Here is a 19374-nt window from a genome sequence, read left to right on the forward strand (position 1 = left end):
CATCTCTGTACATTCTGGGGCACGCGTCCATAAAATTTTTTGTCCATCTCTTTTGAGTCCAATATTATGAATTTTCTTTATATAAAATCTTGTTTACATTGTGACTGCTAGTGACTTGAAATTCGAATGTTTTATTAACGCACTAATTTACCGTTCACAAAGCGCAATAGGTACTCGGGGCGTATGAAAATAATAATGATGATTCTGGCTGTAATGAAAATATGAATTCAATTTAAGTAAATTCTCTTTGTGTAAAGCATTCTTTACGTTGGGATAGCTGTTACTGACTTGAAATTCGAGACAAGTCCAATTCTGATGTCTAACTAAGTACATCAATATCAGTACCCATATTATCTTCTATAATATAAAAATGAATCACTAAATGTGTTGCTCATCGCAAATCTCGAGAACAGCTGAACTGATTTCGCTAATTCTTTTTTTATAATTTTCCTTGAAGTACGAGGATGGTTCTTACGGAGAGAAAAATTTAATTCAACCTCCTCATAAATTTTCTAAACTCCACCCGAGCGAAGCCGGGGCGGTTCAGCTAGTATTATTATATATGCGAAAGTGTCTTTGTTTGTTGGTTCATTAGTTTAGTGGTTTGTCCTTCAATCACGTCGCAACGGAGCAACGGATTGACTGGATTTTTTTGAGTATAGTTAAAGACCTGGAGAGTGACATAGGCTACTTTTTATCCCGGAAAATTAAAAAATTTCCCATGGGACTTTCAAAAACCTAAATCCACGCGCACAAAGTCGTGGGCATCAGCTAGTACTACAATAATTTATTTTAAGAAAAGTCAGGCCAGTGGTCGTACTTTGGAATTGGGTATTTGACTACATCAATTAATATAAATTATTTCTCAGTGATTACTAAATGAGGGTCTTCGAAAATACGTGAATCCTTTGATAGTTTTAAAAGTGTAAATAACTATTTTAAATTATCGATTAAACTAAAAAAGTACGTCATTATGTGACGTCACATTACAGTATTTCATAGAATATCGCATACTAAGTGCACGTTTTGACGTTCGATTAAAAGTTACTGATTTGACTAGTTGTCAAATAGTGTATAGGTACTTAATATTCGGTTTTAATTAATAATATTTGGTAATAGCATGCGGTACGGCGATACGCGCCGCACCGCTGTGGATTTGAGTATTGGGTGCCACATGGACACTGTGTTGCCGCTCCGGTAAAAAGTATAGCGTTGCACCTTACCATCCCGTCCAAGTCCGTTGTACGTGCAGTGCGGCGCCGCACGACGCGACGTCGTAACGCATCGTGTGGCATGGTACAGCGATTCCTATGTAGAATCACGCAGTGGCACCGTTCAGGCGCCCGTACCACTGCACTGACGAAACGTATCGTGTGGTTAGACAGTCTCTGTTTGACAGGTTACTTAATTTTGCCCTACTTGCCTACTCATTAAAATTTACGGAAGTCGACATAAAATCGGTGATTGACAGAAACCGGTAATTGCCACGATATTTTTGTCGTTAAAGGTTTAGCTAAGTTTACTCCTCGATTTTACCTTATTATAACCGATTTCAAAAAACGAGATGGTTCTCAATTGGTCGGAATCCTTTTAGTGTTCCGTACCTCAAAATGAAAAAAGGAACCCTTATAGGATCACTTTGTTTATTATTGTCAATTAAAACGTGTTCATGAACAAATAATTTAAGATCAAGTGTGGTATCTATGTGTATCATGTGGTATGAAAGGTACCTGTACATTCTAAAACAGATTTTTATTTAATTTTATACATAATAAATTGTACTTGTACTGTAGTTCGGAGCACTCGGTGCGTGAATCTGACTTGACTTTTTTTAAATATTACGAGTGTATACCGACTGAAAATCTTATAAGGGCAAACCTAAAAGCTATCAAAATCGAACAATCTCATCTATATAGATTCTTTATCGATGATTGGGTCTTAGTTAATACTTAATTTACCAGTTTGCTTACTGTACAGTGTTGGTACATTATTAAGTTAGAATTTACAATTTTAATATTCTTCTTGCGAGCTAACCATAAAACAAAAATGGTAATATCAAAAAATATTAAACCGGTGCTCGCAAAAGAGTACCTAGAGGGCCATAAACTGTTCACTTTAGGCGGAAAAGTTTGTTCGCTTTATAGCTGTATCGAAAACCGGGTCACAGTCCGCGCGGTGTCAACAAACTCTTCTACCTAAATGTTTTTGTAACACTCGCGTCTCACACTCCCTTTTCCGATGGCTTAAGTCTAAAGCTCTTACTTCAAGTGGAGAAAGCTTTTGGCTCTACAGCCTAAATCATTTCTCGACTCTAGTATCATAAGGTCGGATGTGGATTTTTGCTACTTTTCAGGAGAGCCAAATCAAAAATGCTAGGGAAATCGGGTCATAATTTCTAAACTACTAGAGATACAATTTCAATTGTTTTTGTAATATTTAACACTTAACTGTACCTATCATTAACCATTACTAGAAATACTTTATCATTAATAAATAAAATATAAACTCACAATTTCTTCAAAATGGACGATATGCGACTTTATGCTGGTAATATTCGTAATTGTGCTAAAAAATTGTGTGCATAAGTTGTAAACCGACTTTATGGCTGCAATTTTTACTATTACAAATTTGAAATAAAAGTCGGATCTATTACTTAATATTTCATAATACGTCTTAACTGATTATACATAAGTAATATTCGGACAAAAGATCACAGTAGTTATCTCACAAAAATCATTTATCAGTTTTGTGAGATAGCAACAATGTACCTATCTGATTTTTCTGAAACTGATTAGTTAGATCTGATACATAATAATTGCATTCGCCCGATAGTCTGACCATTGCATCCGTGTAAACCTTGTGACTTCTGAATGAATGAAAATAAAATTTACAAATTCACAAATAAAGCCCATTAATTAAAAACAACGGCCAAAAATTGAAAAAAAAATTACAAAGTAATTAGAAACCTACAGTGGGTCAAACATTTTTTGTGGAATTGCATACATGACGGTTACATCAATATAGAAATCTAAAACATGCCAACATAGCCTGATTTTCCTTATAATGATTAGGTACGTAAAGTAAGAATGGAGGTCAGCAGGTACCTACTGCAAAAGTTGGTTATATTTTACAGTGGATAATGGTTTCTCATTATGTCGTATATTGGGCGAAAGCGGGGAAGAATTTTAAGTTTATATGTACCTATAACATACTAATGAAATACAAAAAAGTCTTCTTTAAAGTAGTTTTTATAAAATAATAACACCCAGCATTATTGCGTTAGTTGTAGCCAGGTAATATATTCCGAAATCTGAAAATCCCCGCCGTTCTGTCCTGATATATCACCGGTCCTGATATATCACCTTTGTAAAGGGATGTGGTCTTTAAAAATATGTTGTAGTGCCAAATCAAACTTATCAAAAAGTTTTGTTTCCTTCGCATGTTCTTGTAAACTGTGACCAATCTCTTAGTTTAGTAATCTGCATTGTTTTCAGCTGTTCCCTTTTTTTCTATTTGTGCATGGATTACATCTCACTCCACGTAGGTACATGTTGCATTTTAGCATAAAGCTTGTGATTTATCACCTTTTAGTGTGGTAATCCTTATAATAATCATAAGTAAGCCATAACGATTATCATGCTCCGATTATGACCGACACAATTATCAGACCACAAAGTCAATTCTTCAACAATTTCGAGAATACTTTGTTTCTTCTCTAGTAGATTAATGAAATAAGACAAGATACTGATTTATTCCTTCCGCTGCAGCTGATGTTTTCAGACCACATTAAAGTAGCAACACTGCTGGTAGCATCATGAATCGTTTTTAAGGTGCAGAAACTACGCAGGTATAAGGAATTACTGTTAGTCAAATCTGGCATTGCCACTTTTGTAATTAAAAAAATACTTTCTGCTTTCTTGAAAATTCCATTGCTTTGTTTCGACTGTTCTTTTTAACAGATACTTTTTTAAACTGTTTCTTTCGTGTTTTAGTTAAGTTTTTTTATTTTTTTACTTTCACTTTTATTAGTTGTTTAATTAATAAATTAATTTATACTACATTTATATTTAAATTAACATAATCTAAAGCTTCCTACAATTAGGTATGTTTCGTTGGAATCACTATCATCACATATTGTAGGTGCCTTATAATTTCTGCTCTCGATTAATATCAAATTAGGTCGATTATAAGATGGGTAAAGAAGGAAAAAATTGATTAGGTACTCTAATTTTTTAAGGCTAACTTAAAAACTAGGGCAATAAATTTTTGAACTGATGATTTGAACTGTGATTCATAAAAAACACCATAAATGCACGGTTTTTTGCTTAGTGGGGTATTATTATAATATATTTTTAGATTTCCATGGTGTGATTTTCGTGGTCCTAAAAGATTTTCTAGTCTACATTTTCAAAATGTCTTCAGCTTTATTCTGGCTCTTTACTTTTTCCCGCAGTTTAGTCCAAAATTTTGGTGAAATAGGATGGATCTCTTACCTATTAATCACATCAACTTTAATGTAGTCACAAACAAAAAGCTTTATTTCAACTTACTTCCATGAATTTTATTGCAAAATTATTTATATTACAAGGCAAAAAGTCTTAAATGATTCACAGTCCAAATATTAATACAAAAAATTCGAAGCATAACATCTGTTGTGATTTTACCTAACAAAATTATTACATATTTCAGAAGCAGAAGTGCGTACCTGCAGTACCAGCTAGTATTACAAATAAACTTATTTCGTAGCATAATGGTCGAACTCAAAATACATCTATCATTTTTCTCCATTGCTTTGGTGCATACATACGCAAGTCAAAAAATATAATTATGGTTCTCCAAATTTTTAGAAAGTGTTCAGATACGACATTATGCATGTATTTATCTTTGCAACGAAAAGAGATAGAAATACTGGAGTCAGCTTGGCAGAAAGAGCCCGAAATGCTCATTACCTTTATGTAAAAAAGTGAGTTTGGTCGGAAGTACACATCCGACCTTATGATACTAGAGTCGAGATTTATTAAGGGCCTTTTGCTTTGAATAAAATCAAAATCATTTATTTCATGTATGGCAACTTTCATAGCAAGGAAGCTGTGATAGCCTAGTGCTTAGGACGTCCGCCTTCTAATCGGAGGTCGGGCGTTCGATTCCGGGCACGCACCTCTTTTCAGAGCTATGTGCGTTTTAGGTAATTAAATATCACTCGCTTTAACGTTGAAGGAAAACATTGTGAGGAAACCTGCATGCCTGAGAGTTCTCCTTATGTTCACAAAGGTGTGGCAACTCTTTGACTTTCCGGGATAAAAAGTAGCCTATGTCCTTCCCCGGGATGTAACCAAACTCTGTACCAAATTTCATAAAAATCGTTTAAACTGTTCGGCTGTGAAACGCCAGCAGACAGACAGACACACTTTAGCATTTATATTATTAGTATGAATATGGATTATAATTTATTCTTATTTTTCAAGGGCATTGACTTTTCCTTTTTAATTTCAGATTTTTGTTTCAACCAATGAAAAAAAAACTACCATCACCTATAACAAAATAAAAATATACCTACTTAGATCTTTGTAGTAAATATTTAGCACCGCTAACTTTTCATAGCTATGTGATTTTTAAACAATTCCCTAAACGGTGTACTTAATATCTACTACAAAATGGTCCAATAACCTAACCAAATCTATGGATTTATAATATAGTACCTACCTGTCAAAATAACAAAGGGTTTAACGAGTACCATGTGGCACTCTTGTATTTAAAGCCACTCTACTCGCTTTTGAATCTATCTCCCGTCACTTATACCAGCCTCACGAATCCTAAGACAAATATTACTTTACTCTTGCTAAATATCAAACCCAACAGTTGTTAGTGGAAAACTGTCCAAGTTTTGGTTGAACGCTCCTTCAACGACCTTTTGTTAAGGCTTTGTCACACGTCATTTAAATACCACCCGTTTCATAACCGCATGGAATTCCAATTTGATCTTTAAACATCTTAACCCATACGGATTAAATTGCGGGAAAAAACTAGTTTAAAAAACGTTTCAACGTCAAATTATTTAATTGAAGACGAATAAGTAGCTTTTTATCGTTAAATATTTCTAATTTCCACGAAAAGAATTAGCTTGGCTATTTAGCGCAGAAAACTTTTACAGTAATTAGGTTAGGTTAACTATAAGTTTTGTTGTACGTAATATTATCTAAATAAAATTCTTTAACTAATATTATAATACAATATTAGTCAAAGAATTTTTAAATTAAAGAGTACGAATGGGATTTATGTAAAACCTAAATCCGCGTAGACGAAATCGGATCGCAATTTCGTCGGATCGGATTTAGGTTTTATCTATTTATCTGTCAAATGTTAAAATTGGTTCAAAGCTAACAATAGAGTCACACTTTCTCATTTATAGTATTGCCGAAAAGTTTCAGCTTCTGATTTCTCAAAACGATGCGTTTAAACGTTAGGTGTGTACTAGCCTCAAAAGTCAAAACTTCCACTTTTAGTCGAATGCTCTTTCTCGGTCCCCGTAATTTACCGTTCCAGACGTTTTCGGTTATAAATGAGAATAATTTCGCAGGATAATGTAAACGGGACGTTTATTGTCCTTCGATTTTTATTTCCTACTGTAATAATTTATGTAGCGGTCTGCAAAGTTGTATGAATTATAGGTGTTTTTGTAGCGAAAATTTTCTTTTGCGGTATAACGTTTAGAATTTAGAAATATTATGACGGGAAAGGGTCTTTTGGTATTTATCTAGGGCAACTTGTTTTCGCCGATTTCAGCCCAATTTCAGGTCAGGGATGTTTAAATGTTTTGACCGGAATTTGTAAATTTCATTGTTATTATAGATGACTAGCTGATGTCCGCCTGGATTTACTCTTGACTGGAACTCTTTGGTTTTTCGGGATAAAAACTAGCCTATGTTACTACCAGGTCTTAAACAATACCTATGCAAAAAATCAGCAGCCAACTTATGAATTAACTAAAATAAATAGATCTTCTTTGTCTTACATGGTTTACCGTTAATGCTTGAAAAATATAGGTACATGAACAGCTTAATTGAAATGAATGTGTACCATACCTATAACATTCATCTTACTTTAGCTGTTCGAAAAACATATTTTTTGTAGGTAACATATTCATTATTCATATTACGAATCATAGTCGTTTTCGAGTTTTGAGTTCCACGATCCGATACATTATTAGACAGATCCGACTATTTAGATACAAGTTTTTGCGACCATGCAACTAGGAAACAGCTTGCGACAGTCAAATAAGCGACTCTTAAACATAATATTTGTCTCTAATTGGTCAATCATTATACGAACACCGAACTCCGAACTTCAGACCGTAGTCAGTAGAACCAAGCCTTTAGGGTCTTATAGCACTGTACCCGATCGGAATCCTAGAAAATTCAGATCCGAAAATCTAGGATCTGATCCGAATGTCAATTTTACACTGCGTCCGTTTCGATGGATGTTGCATGCGTAATATTGCTTGCGGATACTGACCCGATGCAGTACGCAAAGTTTCACATCACTACCCCTATTATAAATTTGTTTGTTGGTTTGAAGGTTTGTCCTTCAATCACGTCGCAACAGAGCAACGGATCGATGTGATTTTTGCATGGGAACCTGGAGGCTACGTTTTATCCCTCAAAATCAAAGAGTTCCCACGGGACTTTTTAAAACCTAAATCCACGCGGGCGTCAGCTAGTAAGTAATAAAGTATCGTAGCTAATTCGGTCCGTGAACAATACCCGAATTGAAGATAATAAATACTCTCGGCTTTAGTAAACGAAATTGGCATCTAGTGCGTAACTCCTCATACGGCTACCAGGATAGAATTCTCGGATCCGGATCGGATGCAGTGCGTAAAGAGCCTTATTGTTATCAAAATAAAACTTCTTAATATTAAAGACTTTATTTATAATACACTAGCTTATGCCCGCGACTTCGTCCGCGTGGAGTAAACAAAATTTAAACCCCTATTTTACACCCTTAAGGTTGATCTTTCACAATAAGATTTAAACATAAAATATGTCATACTGCTAATTGCAAAAATATTAAATACAAAACTTCAAACTTCTAACTTCAAAACTGACTGACTTTCATACAAACTTCAAAACCCTATTTTACCCCTTTAGGGGTTGCATTTTGAAAAATTCTTTCTTAGCGGATGCCTATGTCATAATAGCTATCTGCATGCCGAATTTCAGCGCGATCCGTCCAGTAGTTTGAGCTGTGCGTTGATAGATCAGTCAGTCAGTCAGTCAGTCAGTCAGTCATCTTTTCCTTTTATATATATAGATAGTATGTTTGTGTTAAATAGTATAAATAGTAGGTTTTCTTTGATGCATCTGTCTGTGCAAAGTTAAGTAGTCATTACTTGCTGATGTGAAATTCCAAAAGCCTCTTAAAATATGGTGCCACTAAAGGTACTTATCCACTTATTTATATACTTTCTCGGCTTAATGCGGCTTAACGACAGGTAATTGATGAACGATTGTTAGCTGAAGTCAGCGTTAACGGAAGAGTATTATTTATAAGGAAAGATTAATTGGGTGCCGAAGGCCACGTCGATATTCAATAATTTGCTTCATCTTGAATATTATAGCAGTAATAGTCAGTTATTCAAACATTGGGCCTCTTTTTAGGGTTCCGTACCCCAAAAGGAAAAAATAAATCCTTATTGTCCTTCTACTTAATAATATCGTTATAGTAAATTAAATTAAATTAAATTAAATAATCCTCAATAAATCGTACCCTTATTGCAAAAACCGATTATCTGCACCAAAATTTGAGCGAAACTTTTTGAGATTATAAGTATTTGAAACTTTAACGATACAAAAATTAATTATAATGATATCAATTTTTAAACACTTATCGTTTTTATAAACAAGAAACTATTCAAGAAACGTTAAGTAGGTTAATAATTAAAAAAAACTTTCTAGATTTTCAATAAAAAGAAGAAAATAACCGGTAAGGAGCTCATTTAGTTGGTTTTTCCTGACTGTAGGAAAACTACCATATTTTCAAAATTACTGTTCTGGTAGCTCTATTGGCATTTTTTATTTATTCATTTGCTTTGGATAGTAATAACCATCAAAACAAAAATAATTTTAGTTCAACTATAGCCAGTACAGGTGTAAAATAAATATCTTTAGTTGCTTTTGGCTGAAGGCAAAGTAGATTTTATTTAACTTTGTACGTACTAACGGCAGCACCCCACGATTTTTTACACGTAATGGGTAAATTTTAATAGCCTACGTTATTCCTTATAATCTCAGCTATCTTTAAAAGAAAGTTTCGTTGAAATTTGTCTAGCCGTTACACAAATTAACACATTTGAACAAACAATCTATCTGGTTTTATTATATTAGAATAACTCTGTCTGCCCCTTGGATTCATCAGAAATTCAGAAAATGCACTTCCTCTTGAATCACTATCTACTGATGAAAACCGCATTAAAGTCTGTTGCGTAGTTTAAAAGATCTAAGCGCACATACATACGATTACATACAGTGGGACAGACGGCGGGAAGCGACTTTGTTTTATACTAATGTAAAGATATTAATAATATTATAGATTTAATTAAAAAAAAACAATACTTTTACAAAAATATCTTTATTTAATATTTAAATAAAAAAACTGGCCAAGTGCGAGTCAGGCTCGCGCAATGAGGGTTCCGTACTACAGTCGTATTTTTTCGACATTTTGCAGGATAATTCGAAAACTATGATACATAAAAATCTGTTTTAGAATGCACAGGTGAAGACCTTTCATATTATGATACCCCACTTGATATAGTTATCTTACTTAGAAAACTGAAAATACTAATTATTAGTTCATGACCACATTTTAATATTTTTTGGGTGATGTAACCACAAATTCACGGTTTTCAGATTTTTCCCCGAATGTCTATGTAATGTGCTATAAGATCTACCTGCCTGCCAAATTTCATGATTCTAAGTCAACGGGAACTACCCGGTTTCTTGACAGACAGACATACAGACAGACAGACAGACAGACAACAAAGTGATCCTATAAGGGTTCCGTTTTTCCTTTTGAGGTACGGAACCCTAAAAAACGTAGTTTATTCTTCTAAGCTAGACAGAGAACATGTGTCATCAGTGTCAGAGAGAGTTGCAGCTGGCAATCGATCAACACTGCTATCTTCAGTAGCCAGAGACTGGAACCACCCATGATACTCTTCCGGTATTACACATTTATTGCATAGATTAATTAGATCCTTCTTCTTAGCTATGGATATAGGGAGACGTCCGCTATATAGTTGTTGTAAGGGTGGAAAGATCGTTATCTTTCCTGAACTGGATGGTTGTATACGCTTGTTCTTGTCTTGTCGTGCTTGTCTTGTGGCATAACCATGGTTTGCAGGTGAAGAGGTCGTTGGTCGGCCCAAGTTGGTTTTCATGGACGTAGTGATGTTCAAGATCATAAATTCATTGGACATGTCATAATTATAGTAAATCTTATTATCTCCTTTCAGATACTTCATTCGTTTAATCTTGAGCCAGTTTACTTTGTCTCCTTCTGTGTTCCTATTTCTATTTATTATAATAGTCTCTGCCAATACCTTCAAATCTTTAAATTCATTGTATTTGAATTCTTTAACATGGTAAGCGTTCTTTGTAACATTCTTACCTTCATGTTTATAAACTTTTTTAGACCTAGCCCGTTTAAAAACATTTATCCAGTCAGACATACAGTAGATGTCACAATTTTTCCTTGCAGTTTCTATGGCGCTGTGCATGGAGTCAGCTTCCATGTAGCTGTGACCGGATTCGAGGAACTTGTGTTCTATTACATCTAGGTGTGTGTCCTGCATCATGATCCACAATAGTATGGCGGCAATATACTGATTACGGTTTTGACCGCCACACGTATCAGAAAACAAGCTGACTTCTTTAATATGCTTTGGCACGCATGTGGTTAAATAATGATGTAAAATCGTTCCGATTTCAGCGCTACCTTTTTTACCATGCACTTCATTCCAAACAAAACAGTAAGCTTCATTGGGAAGTGCGTTTTCGTAAATGGTTAAATTGTAAAGTGTCAATTTTCTTGTATAATAGAGAAGACCCACATCAGTACTGGGAATTTGCAATATTGCTTGTAAATCAAACGAAACTGTTAAGAAATCAGTTTCTTTTTCAGCTCTTTGTTTATCTTTTTGTTTTTCCCGATTACATGTTTCCTTCCTTTGTATATGTTCATCATAATCTTGCTGTAGTTTGCCTTTTTCTTCGCCGTCGGCACGCTTAAATTTGGTACATAAAAGACATTGGTCTTTCTTAGGCATAAAAAAACCTAAATTAAATTCTGTAGAGAAAATCCTTCGATATGTCATTTCTGATACAATTGGTTCGTTATTTTTGTTTTTACATTCTTCTACATAGAGAGCGTACATTTTGCTTAATGTAAGCCCAGTATCTAAATATCTGCGTTTCAACTTCTTTCGCACATAGTGACTTTCCATGCTAGGAAATGATGCTATGTGCTTTTTAACGGCTTCTACCATCTCAGATGACGTTTTATTTGGGGGCTCACGACGTCCGCGCGGGTCCTGTCCTTTTGAGTACTGTCCCAAACTATTGCGGTGCTTTACAGCATCTGCTATTACATGCGGTGAAATGCTTAATGTTCTGCAAAAAAAATCTTGGCACACATTTTTTTTCTCCCCTTCAATTATAAAGAAACATTGTTTACTATACTTCCGCTGTGTAGATCGTTTTCTATTCAAAAGAATCCTCTTTGTAGGTTTGACTTCAATAATACTTAATATAAACTGTTTTTTTGAAATGTAGTCTAGGTTCCAGTATTTCCTGCACAATTCTTTACGAATATTTTCGGTAACATGACTGTTACAATCAAATTTGCACTTAGAACAGTTAATAGGCTTAGGGAGTTTTGGTTCTCGATATTTCATTTTAGTTACGTATGGTAGGCCTTCAGCTCTACGTCTTTTCGCCAGATTCTTTTTCCATGTAGCTGGATCTTGTCGACTCCATCGAGAGCGTGGTTGTATAACTTTCCAAGTTAGTTTAAATATGTCTTCCGTTATTGTTTGGGCTACACATTGGGATTCATTATTTTTAGGAAGTTGTTTTGGTTTGCCAAACAATAATGCTATAGCTTTACTTCGCATTTCTTTAATATTTTCTTTTTTATTTAAACATCTGTCTGGATTTAACAACTCATCCAACTGTATTAATTCTGAATCCTCAGATTCAGATGTAGTAGGATGATGTAGATCAGCAGGTAAATACGAAGGGTCCTGATCTGAAAAGTCACCATCAAAAAGAGATTCATTTTCGCTTTCTTCCGTTGGTTCGTGATTTTCCATAGTTTGTTTTGATGAAATGTCAACTGTAATTGAAAGTAAAAGAGTTGAAGTTAATTGTACAAAAAATAAACAATATTATTGGATAGGATGCTAAATTTAAATAACTTCATTTTCACACATTCCTTTCATCATAATAATAATATATTCAAGTCAGCTAACTTGATCATCATCGTACATAGCTAAGAACATTCTCCCTTAAACCAGCTTTCAATTGAAAAAACTGCATCCACATCAGTCCACCTGTTTGCGAGCTACGTTGCCACTGACAGACAGACAGATGGCTTCGAAATACCTATAACACTGTAGTCATGTTTGTATGTTTGTTCCTGTGGCCATACTAGGATCTAAACACACCACACATATACACACACACCTGTCTGTTTGTCTGTTACGGGAAGGGTAAAACCGCGGTGCACAGCTAGTTATATTTAAAGTGATTTTAACTTAAGTAGGTACCTACCTTCCACTGTCGTAGAAATTGGCAAATCACACGTCATCAACACTGTTGGTTTAGACTGACTTAAATACATATCATAAGCTTGCGATAGTAAGTCATCATTACACCAAAGATCATCTGTGAAACAAATCAAACTCGTTAGATATTATTTCGGCAGAACAATACTTTTCAATTTTGTTAGCAAAACCTGTTAGTACCGGCTTTATAACCTAAAGATTTAAATTATGTGACTTACCTTGGTTTTCTAAGGAACTTTCAAGTGTTTTTTTTTTCATCATCTTTAGAGATACTCATTTTATAAAACTTCACAAAGATAACGAATACTTAATACTTTGTTTTTTCCTATTGTTTAAATACGAGACAATGATAACCGCAACGCTCGACAATCGGCGCACGATTAAGAACAAGCGCGCGTTGAATGAAGCGTGCGCAAGAGAAGGCTATACATGGATAGTCGGTTTTAACCGAAGCTAATTCGGAAACTGTCTCACATGTACTTAATGAAAGAAAAAAGTAAACACAGATAATTGATAGTAGCTGAAGATATTTGGAAACCGTCGTAGCCCAGTTATACAGTAAAAGTGAGCTATAGTTATCTAAGTTGTTTTACCTGCAATAATTTTAACCAAATATGGTGTTTTATTATTCTGCAAAAAGCAACTAATGTTGTTTAGTTTGTTTTACTGGTAGATACATCAGCGATTTCTAGTATAATAATAAAAGCTAAAACCAGTTACCGCAGGTTAATATGTATTAACAGAATAATAAGACATAAAAATAAATCAAGCAACTACATCTGAAAAGTGTTATAATACGAAACATGGTTTTTGTGGTATAGATTTATAAATCTAAAGTATTTAAATGAGTTTAGTTCTTTTTTTAGGAAGATAATTAAATCATACTTGAAGGTAGTTGCTTTTAACCCTAGCTATCTCCGTAAAAAAGCGTCGTAACAGATAATGGGTTTTACCTGTAGCTTCGTCGTGACTGGAAGAGTCGATTGGCATATTAACCTAATTTTGGTACAAAAATGCAGATAATCGGTTTTTGCAATAAGGGTACGAAATAATAATCCTTATAATCCTTATTTATACTATGATGTAAGTATATCTGTCGTGTCTGTCAAGAAAACCTATAGAGTACTTTCCGTTGACCTAGAATCATGAAATTTAGCAGGTAGGTAGGTCTTATAGCACAAGTAAAGGAAAAAATCCGAAAACCGTGAATTTTTGGAACATTAAAAAAAAATTAAATGTGTTCATGAAATAATAATTATAGTAAGTATTTTCAAATGCTATTATCAAATGGGGTATCATATGAAAGTGCTTTACCTGTACATTCTAAAACCAATTTTTATTTATTTTTATGCGAACAAAACAGTTTGCAAATAAAACATCTGACTGAAGCTAGAGGTTAACGAAAGTTGCGTAAGTACGCCACACGGAATCAATGCCGCGTCGTGGGAGGGACATTGACCCGAGTTTTGCGCGCTATACATTGTTTGAAAGGTTTGAAAAATACTAATTCACTAAAACTACAAAATGAGGCAAATGGTTATTGGTATTGGATTGTGTTTAGGTATAGTATAACAATAACGCTAAGTTTTTGCTAGCGTTCTGGTTACACCCTGTATGATCTTAATTTGCGAATTATGTTCTACTGAATAAAATGACTCCTCAATATCTACTGTATATTATTATGATGACTTTTTCAATATAAGGCCGTCATCCTTATTTTTATTGCCAAGAATATTTGTAATCATATTTTATTAATATCATGAAAGATTTCTACGGAGCGTACTACCTTTGATTGCCAGGCGATTCAATTAAGTAGATATTTAATGTAATATTAGATATAATATAACTGGCATCATAATTATTTCGAATAATGTAATTTCGTTCAGGTTGTTAGCCTTTTAAAGTTAATTAGATAGATGATGCTCGCGACTTTGTCCGTGTGGCTTTAGGTTCTTAAAATTCCCGTGGGTACACCTTTTTCTGGGACAAAAGGCAATCGGCAGGTCGAGATGGCAATCGGGGTGGAGACGCCCCGCACAGCCCCCTTCTAACCCTATACGGGCGAGCGTGGGTGACGTGTGGGTATGCGAGGCGGGCGAGGCGTCTCCTCTCATACCCCGATTGCCATTTGCCTGTCGTGTACCCTATACCCTTCCCCGAGATGTACTTAACCTATCTCAGTGACAAGTCAGACACACGCATTTAAAATATGGATGAATAAAGAATAATATTAAATTTTGTGCTTTGTCTCATTACGCCACGGGCATCTACGAATAACAAATAGTTATTCGTAGATCGGCATCGTTTAACACTCGTGGTTCAGAGTCTTCTTTCAATAATCCGCATGTCAACTAGTAATCCGCATCTCAACTAACACATATAATTTTGTTTACAGCAGTGTGGCCTCCAGCAGGACTGGAAGCGACGACCAGTGTTCAAGGTAGTTCAGTGGACTACGCAGCAGCGTTGATGCTGGCAGCAATGGCTGCCGTGCTGCTGGCTGCTGTGGGCTACCAGTGTGCTGCTACATGGCGTTGGATAATGGGCAGGTTTGTACATTCAGTATATAGCGTCATCATTCCTCATACGCATGGCTAAGGTTTGGAACACTCTTCCACGATATGTGTTTCCTACCAATTACAACCCGGGTATCTTTAAAACAAGAGTGAATAGGCATCTTCTAGGTAAACGCGTCCCATCTTAGGCCACATCATCACTTTCCATCCATCATCATTTCTTTCCAACTATGTACTAACTTTCTAACTTTGTCATCAAATGAAAAAGAAAACCTTGTTTGTCCAGTCGAGATAATAGAAACGTCTCATACCACAAGATAATGTAAAAGTCTGCACCCTATGTAGTCGACATTTCAACATACAAAGGAAGCCATTCGCTTTTCGTGTCTCGTTGGCACTGTTATATTACGAAATAGCCTTTGGGGTTACTTTATCACCACCAGAATATTTGTATCTTCAAATCTTAGACCATAGCGACAAATCAACAGGTGTTTTTTTTTTTTTAAGAATATTAGCCATGTTAAATGACTAATATTCCCCTTTCCTATCCAACTAAGCGTCAAGCTTGTGCTAGGAGTAGGCACGACAATAGTGCAACGGGCGGGGTTTGAACCACCGACCTTTTCGGTTTTCAGTTCACTCCTTTACCCGTTGAGCTATTGAGGCTCAGGTGTTATATTAACATCGTAACAATCCATACTAATATTATAAATGCGATAGTGTGTCTGTCTGCTAGCTTTTCACGACCCAACAGTTTAACCGATTTTGATGAAATTTGGTACAGAGTTAGCTTACATCCCGGGGAAGGACATAGGCTGACATTTATATGAAGTTTGGTACAAAGGTAGCTTGCATCCCGGAAATTGACATAGGCAACTTTTTATCACGGAAAATCAGAGAATTCCCATGGGAATTTTTTAACCTAAAAAAACTTAAATCCACGCGGACGAAGTCGCGGTCATCATCTAGTTTTTAATAAGGTACCCGTAAAAATTTCATCCATTCCTTTAGCAAAATGCCTACGTTCTACGACAAGACAAGGTTTGCCCTGTCTACTAACTAGCAATCTAGACACTTAAGCCCCAAAATCAAATCTGCTTAATCCTGTTATTGTAGACAAGGACGCTAACAAGGTCTCACGGATTTAAACCTAACTATTAAAGGAAGTGACCTTCAAATAATAGGCTCAAAGGGCGAGGAAAGACGTATGAGGAAAGTTTCAATAAAGCTGATCGCATACTGCTGTAAGCGGCGAAAGAGCCGCAAAAGCCGCTTGCATTTTGTCACAATTTATTACTTAGTTTGTCTTCTAGAGCTTTTATCGAAACAGCCTTCTTGGCGCAGTGGTGAAGGCTATGGTCTTGTAAGTGAGAGGTCCTAGGTTTCAATTCCCCAGGCTGACACAGCCAACAAAGAGACAGTAGGAGCTTTAACCAGTAAGAGTCGGGCACTACCCAGTTGGTGTCCATTAGGACTTTTCTAATAATAAGAAAAAGGTTTTAATAAAAGATGGCAGCCCCAAAACAGCAGATTTATTAGGTGGTAATTTTCAGTGGAAGTGACAATAAACGTTACCTTTCCGTTTGGAAAAATACCGAGCTTCTCAGAATTTCTTAAATCTTGTATCAAGAATATCAAGAAGCTTTACTTCATAAAGTTTTTATTAAAAGCTCGAGCTTTGCTTCATTCGTATTTTGCCCTTTAACCGCTTTTACGACTCTTGCGCCTTAAGCGTATCTGATTCTTTGCGCCTTCTGCAGCAGTGTGTTGTTAACTTAAAGGGTAAAGGGTAAAGCGAGTCGTATTAAGACAGTTTCGATAAAAGCCTACGAGGGTTTAAACCGGATTATATTCAGTGGGGAACAATAAGGCTTTATTGGCAAACTACGGTGAAAATTAAATAGCATTTGCATGGTTACCTCTTTTCATTTAAGGCTCTATCTTTGAATTTATTACGGTTCGCGGTTGCTTGATGGCTACACCGTATTTTAAATAAGGTAATAGAAATAGCATCTGACGTTCTTTATTACAGGGACAGCGTGTCTAGGATTTCTAGCTACTCACACAGTCACACTGAAATAATGATTACGAAAGCTCTTACTCTTATGCTCGCGACTTTCGTCCGTGTGGATTACACAAATTTCAAACCCCTATTTCACCCTCTTGGGGGTTGAATTTTCAAAAATCCTTTCTTAGTGGATACCTACTTCATAATAGCTATCTGCATGCCAAATTTCAGCCCGATTCGTTCATTAGTTTGAGCTGTGAGTCACCTGTTTCTTTTATATATTTAGATTATTATTTTTATTTACATTTTAATTTATATATAGGTATATAGGAATTTTAAAATTAATTTCTCCTTGACTTTCAAATAGGTACACATATATTTCCTATCATCTCAACCCAACGCCAGCCAACTGTGCTGATCAAGGTTCTCCTCTCAGAATGGGAAGTCCTCTTAAGCCGTAGTTCACCAAACTAGTCAAACACGAATTGACAGATTTGACACACATTTAAACATATTATGAAGAACTCTCAGGTTTCTTCACGATGTTTCCCTTCACCGTTAAAGTAAGTGATATTGAGTTGCTTAAAACGCATATAATTATGACTGAAAAGTCAGAAGTGCGTCCCTAGGGTCGAACTTCGGACCTCTCGATGCGGTCGACCCACCACTTTTCATACGTTCCTATAAATACAATTTTTGTAGCATTTGAAAATTGGTTTTTGCCAGGAACTTTTTAGAGAGAGTCGAGAGTATCTGCGTATTCGGCTTTTCGCTGTTACTAGGATTAGTGAGCGAATGTAGTCTGTTTCGATGTAGATAACCCGCTTTGCATGTTGAGCCAAACTTGAGCGGTTTTTGCTCGGGAATTATTTGGTATACGGAAATGTCACGAGTGCACCTCCAATATTTATGGACGTTTCTGCCTTATCTCTGCCGTTACAATTTTGTAAGTATAAGTCCCGCAAATTGCTATTGCGCTGGAACCATGTCTCATTTACATCTAAATGACGGCATTTTGACGTCAGCCGAAATAAAAATATAACATCAGCTCGAAACTTCAGTCTAGTGTTGACGTCACTAAAATGGCGGCCACGCGCATTAGCATTTTGCGGGACTTATACTTAATATAAATAATTTTTTTTTTTTTTTTTTTTTTGAGGTATGAATGCTATTTTATTATGACAAAGTTTTTTTTTTTTAATACAATAAAACTAATAAATAATTTATTTGTCACAAATACCTCACAAATGCATTGACTTATATATTACTTCGTAAGGACAAGCAAAATGGCTCATTTCATTGGATTCATTGGTCCTAAAATGTTTATTTAGCACCAATGCAACCTCAGTGACGTCTGGACTTCAAATGGGTCGTTCATTAGTATCTAAGAGGTGGCGCTGATTTATTCGGTTCCAAAACCGTGAAAATTTTGTTCGCTTGGGCATATCTTGTCATTTATATCGATGAAAAACATGTTTTTTATTTAGCTAGCCAAAATCACAAGTGGTAGGTATCTCACAAGTTGTAGGTAGGTACTGCGTGATGCTGTGTAAGCTAGATACGTACAAGGGTATACCTCAGAGGTTTACCAGCAAAAGGAAATTATGTTACACAACTGTACATGTTCTGTTTCTAGAACACATCTAAAAGTTCCGTTTCACCTACACAGTTTATCTGTACAAATAAATCTCTTGAGATATTATTATACCCTTACGGCCCTTACATGTAAAATTAGATTATTCCTTTGACCCTTTTTCTTCTTCGTCTAAACAGTATCGTAACTGACTGTACCGTGTACCAGTATCGTGGTAAATTAAAACTACCTGACTATTCATAAGCACTTGTAAAAAGTTTACATGAATAAAAAAACATTATATTCTATTCTATTCTGACTGTCAGACCACGGACAGCCTAAGAGCGATCACGCACTCCTCCGATCCAAATCCGTGAAAATACGGATATAAAAAAAAAAAAAACTTTTATTTGAGACCATAGCGCACAGTTTACAG

At 35.4% G+C, this 19374-nt stretch overlaps 1 protein-coding gene across 5 annotated transcripts in view; it reads left to right on the plus strand.

Annotated features, from left to right (window-relative positions):
- The window catches only part of LOC117992968 (synaptotagmin-10-like), an 89753-nt gene that overhangs the window by 34162 nt on the left and 36217 nt on the right, over nucleotides 1-19374 (plus strand). For 3 of the 5 annotated variants that reach the window (XM_069506237.1, XM_034980701.2, XM_069506239.1), the window contains exon 2: nucleotides 15237-15390. In XM_069506237.1, coding sequence (XP_069362338.1) covers nucleotides 15237-15390 — 154 coding nt within the window. The remainder of the gene's footprint in view (nucleotides 1-15236; nucleotides 15391-19374) is intronic. The other 2 variants (XM_069506238.1, XM_034980699.2) reach the window with 1 other exon arrangement.

The sequence above is a fragment of the Maniola hyperantus genome, chromosome 22 (assembly GCF_902806685.2).
Source record: "Maniola hyperantus chromosome 22, iAphHyp1.2, whole genome shotgun sequence".
NCBI classification, from domain to species: Eukaryota; Metazoa; Arthropoda; class Insecta; order Lepidoptera; family Nymphalidae; genus Maniola; species Maniola hyperantus.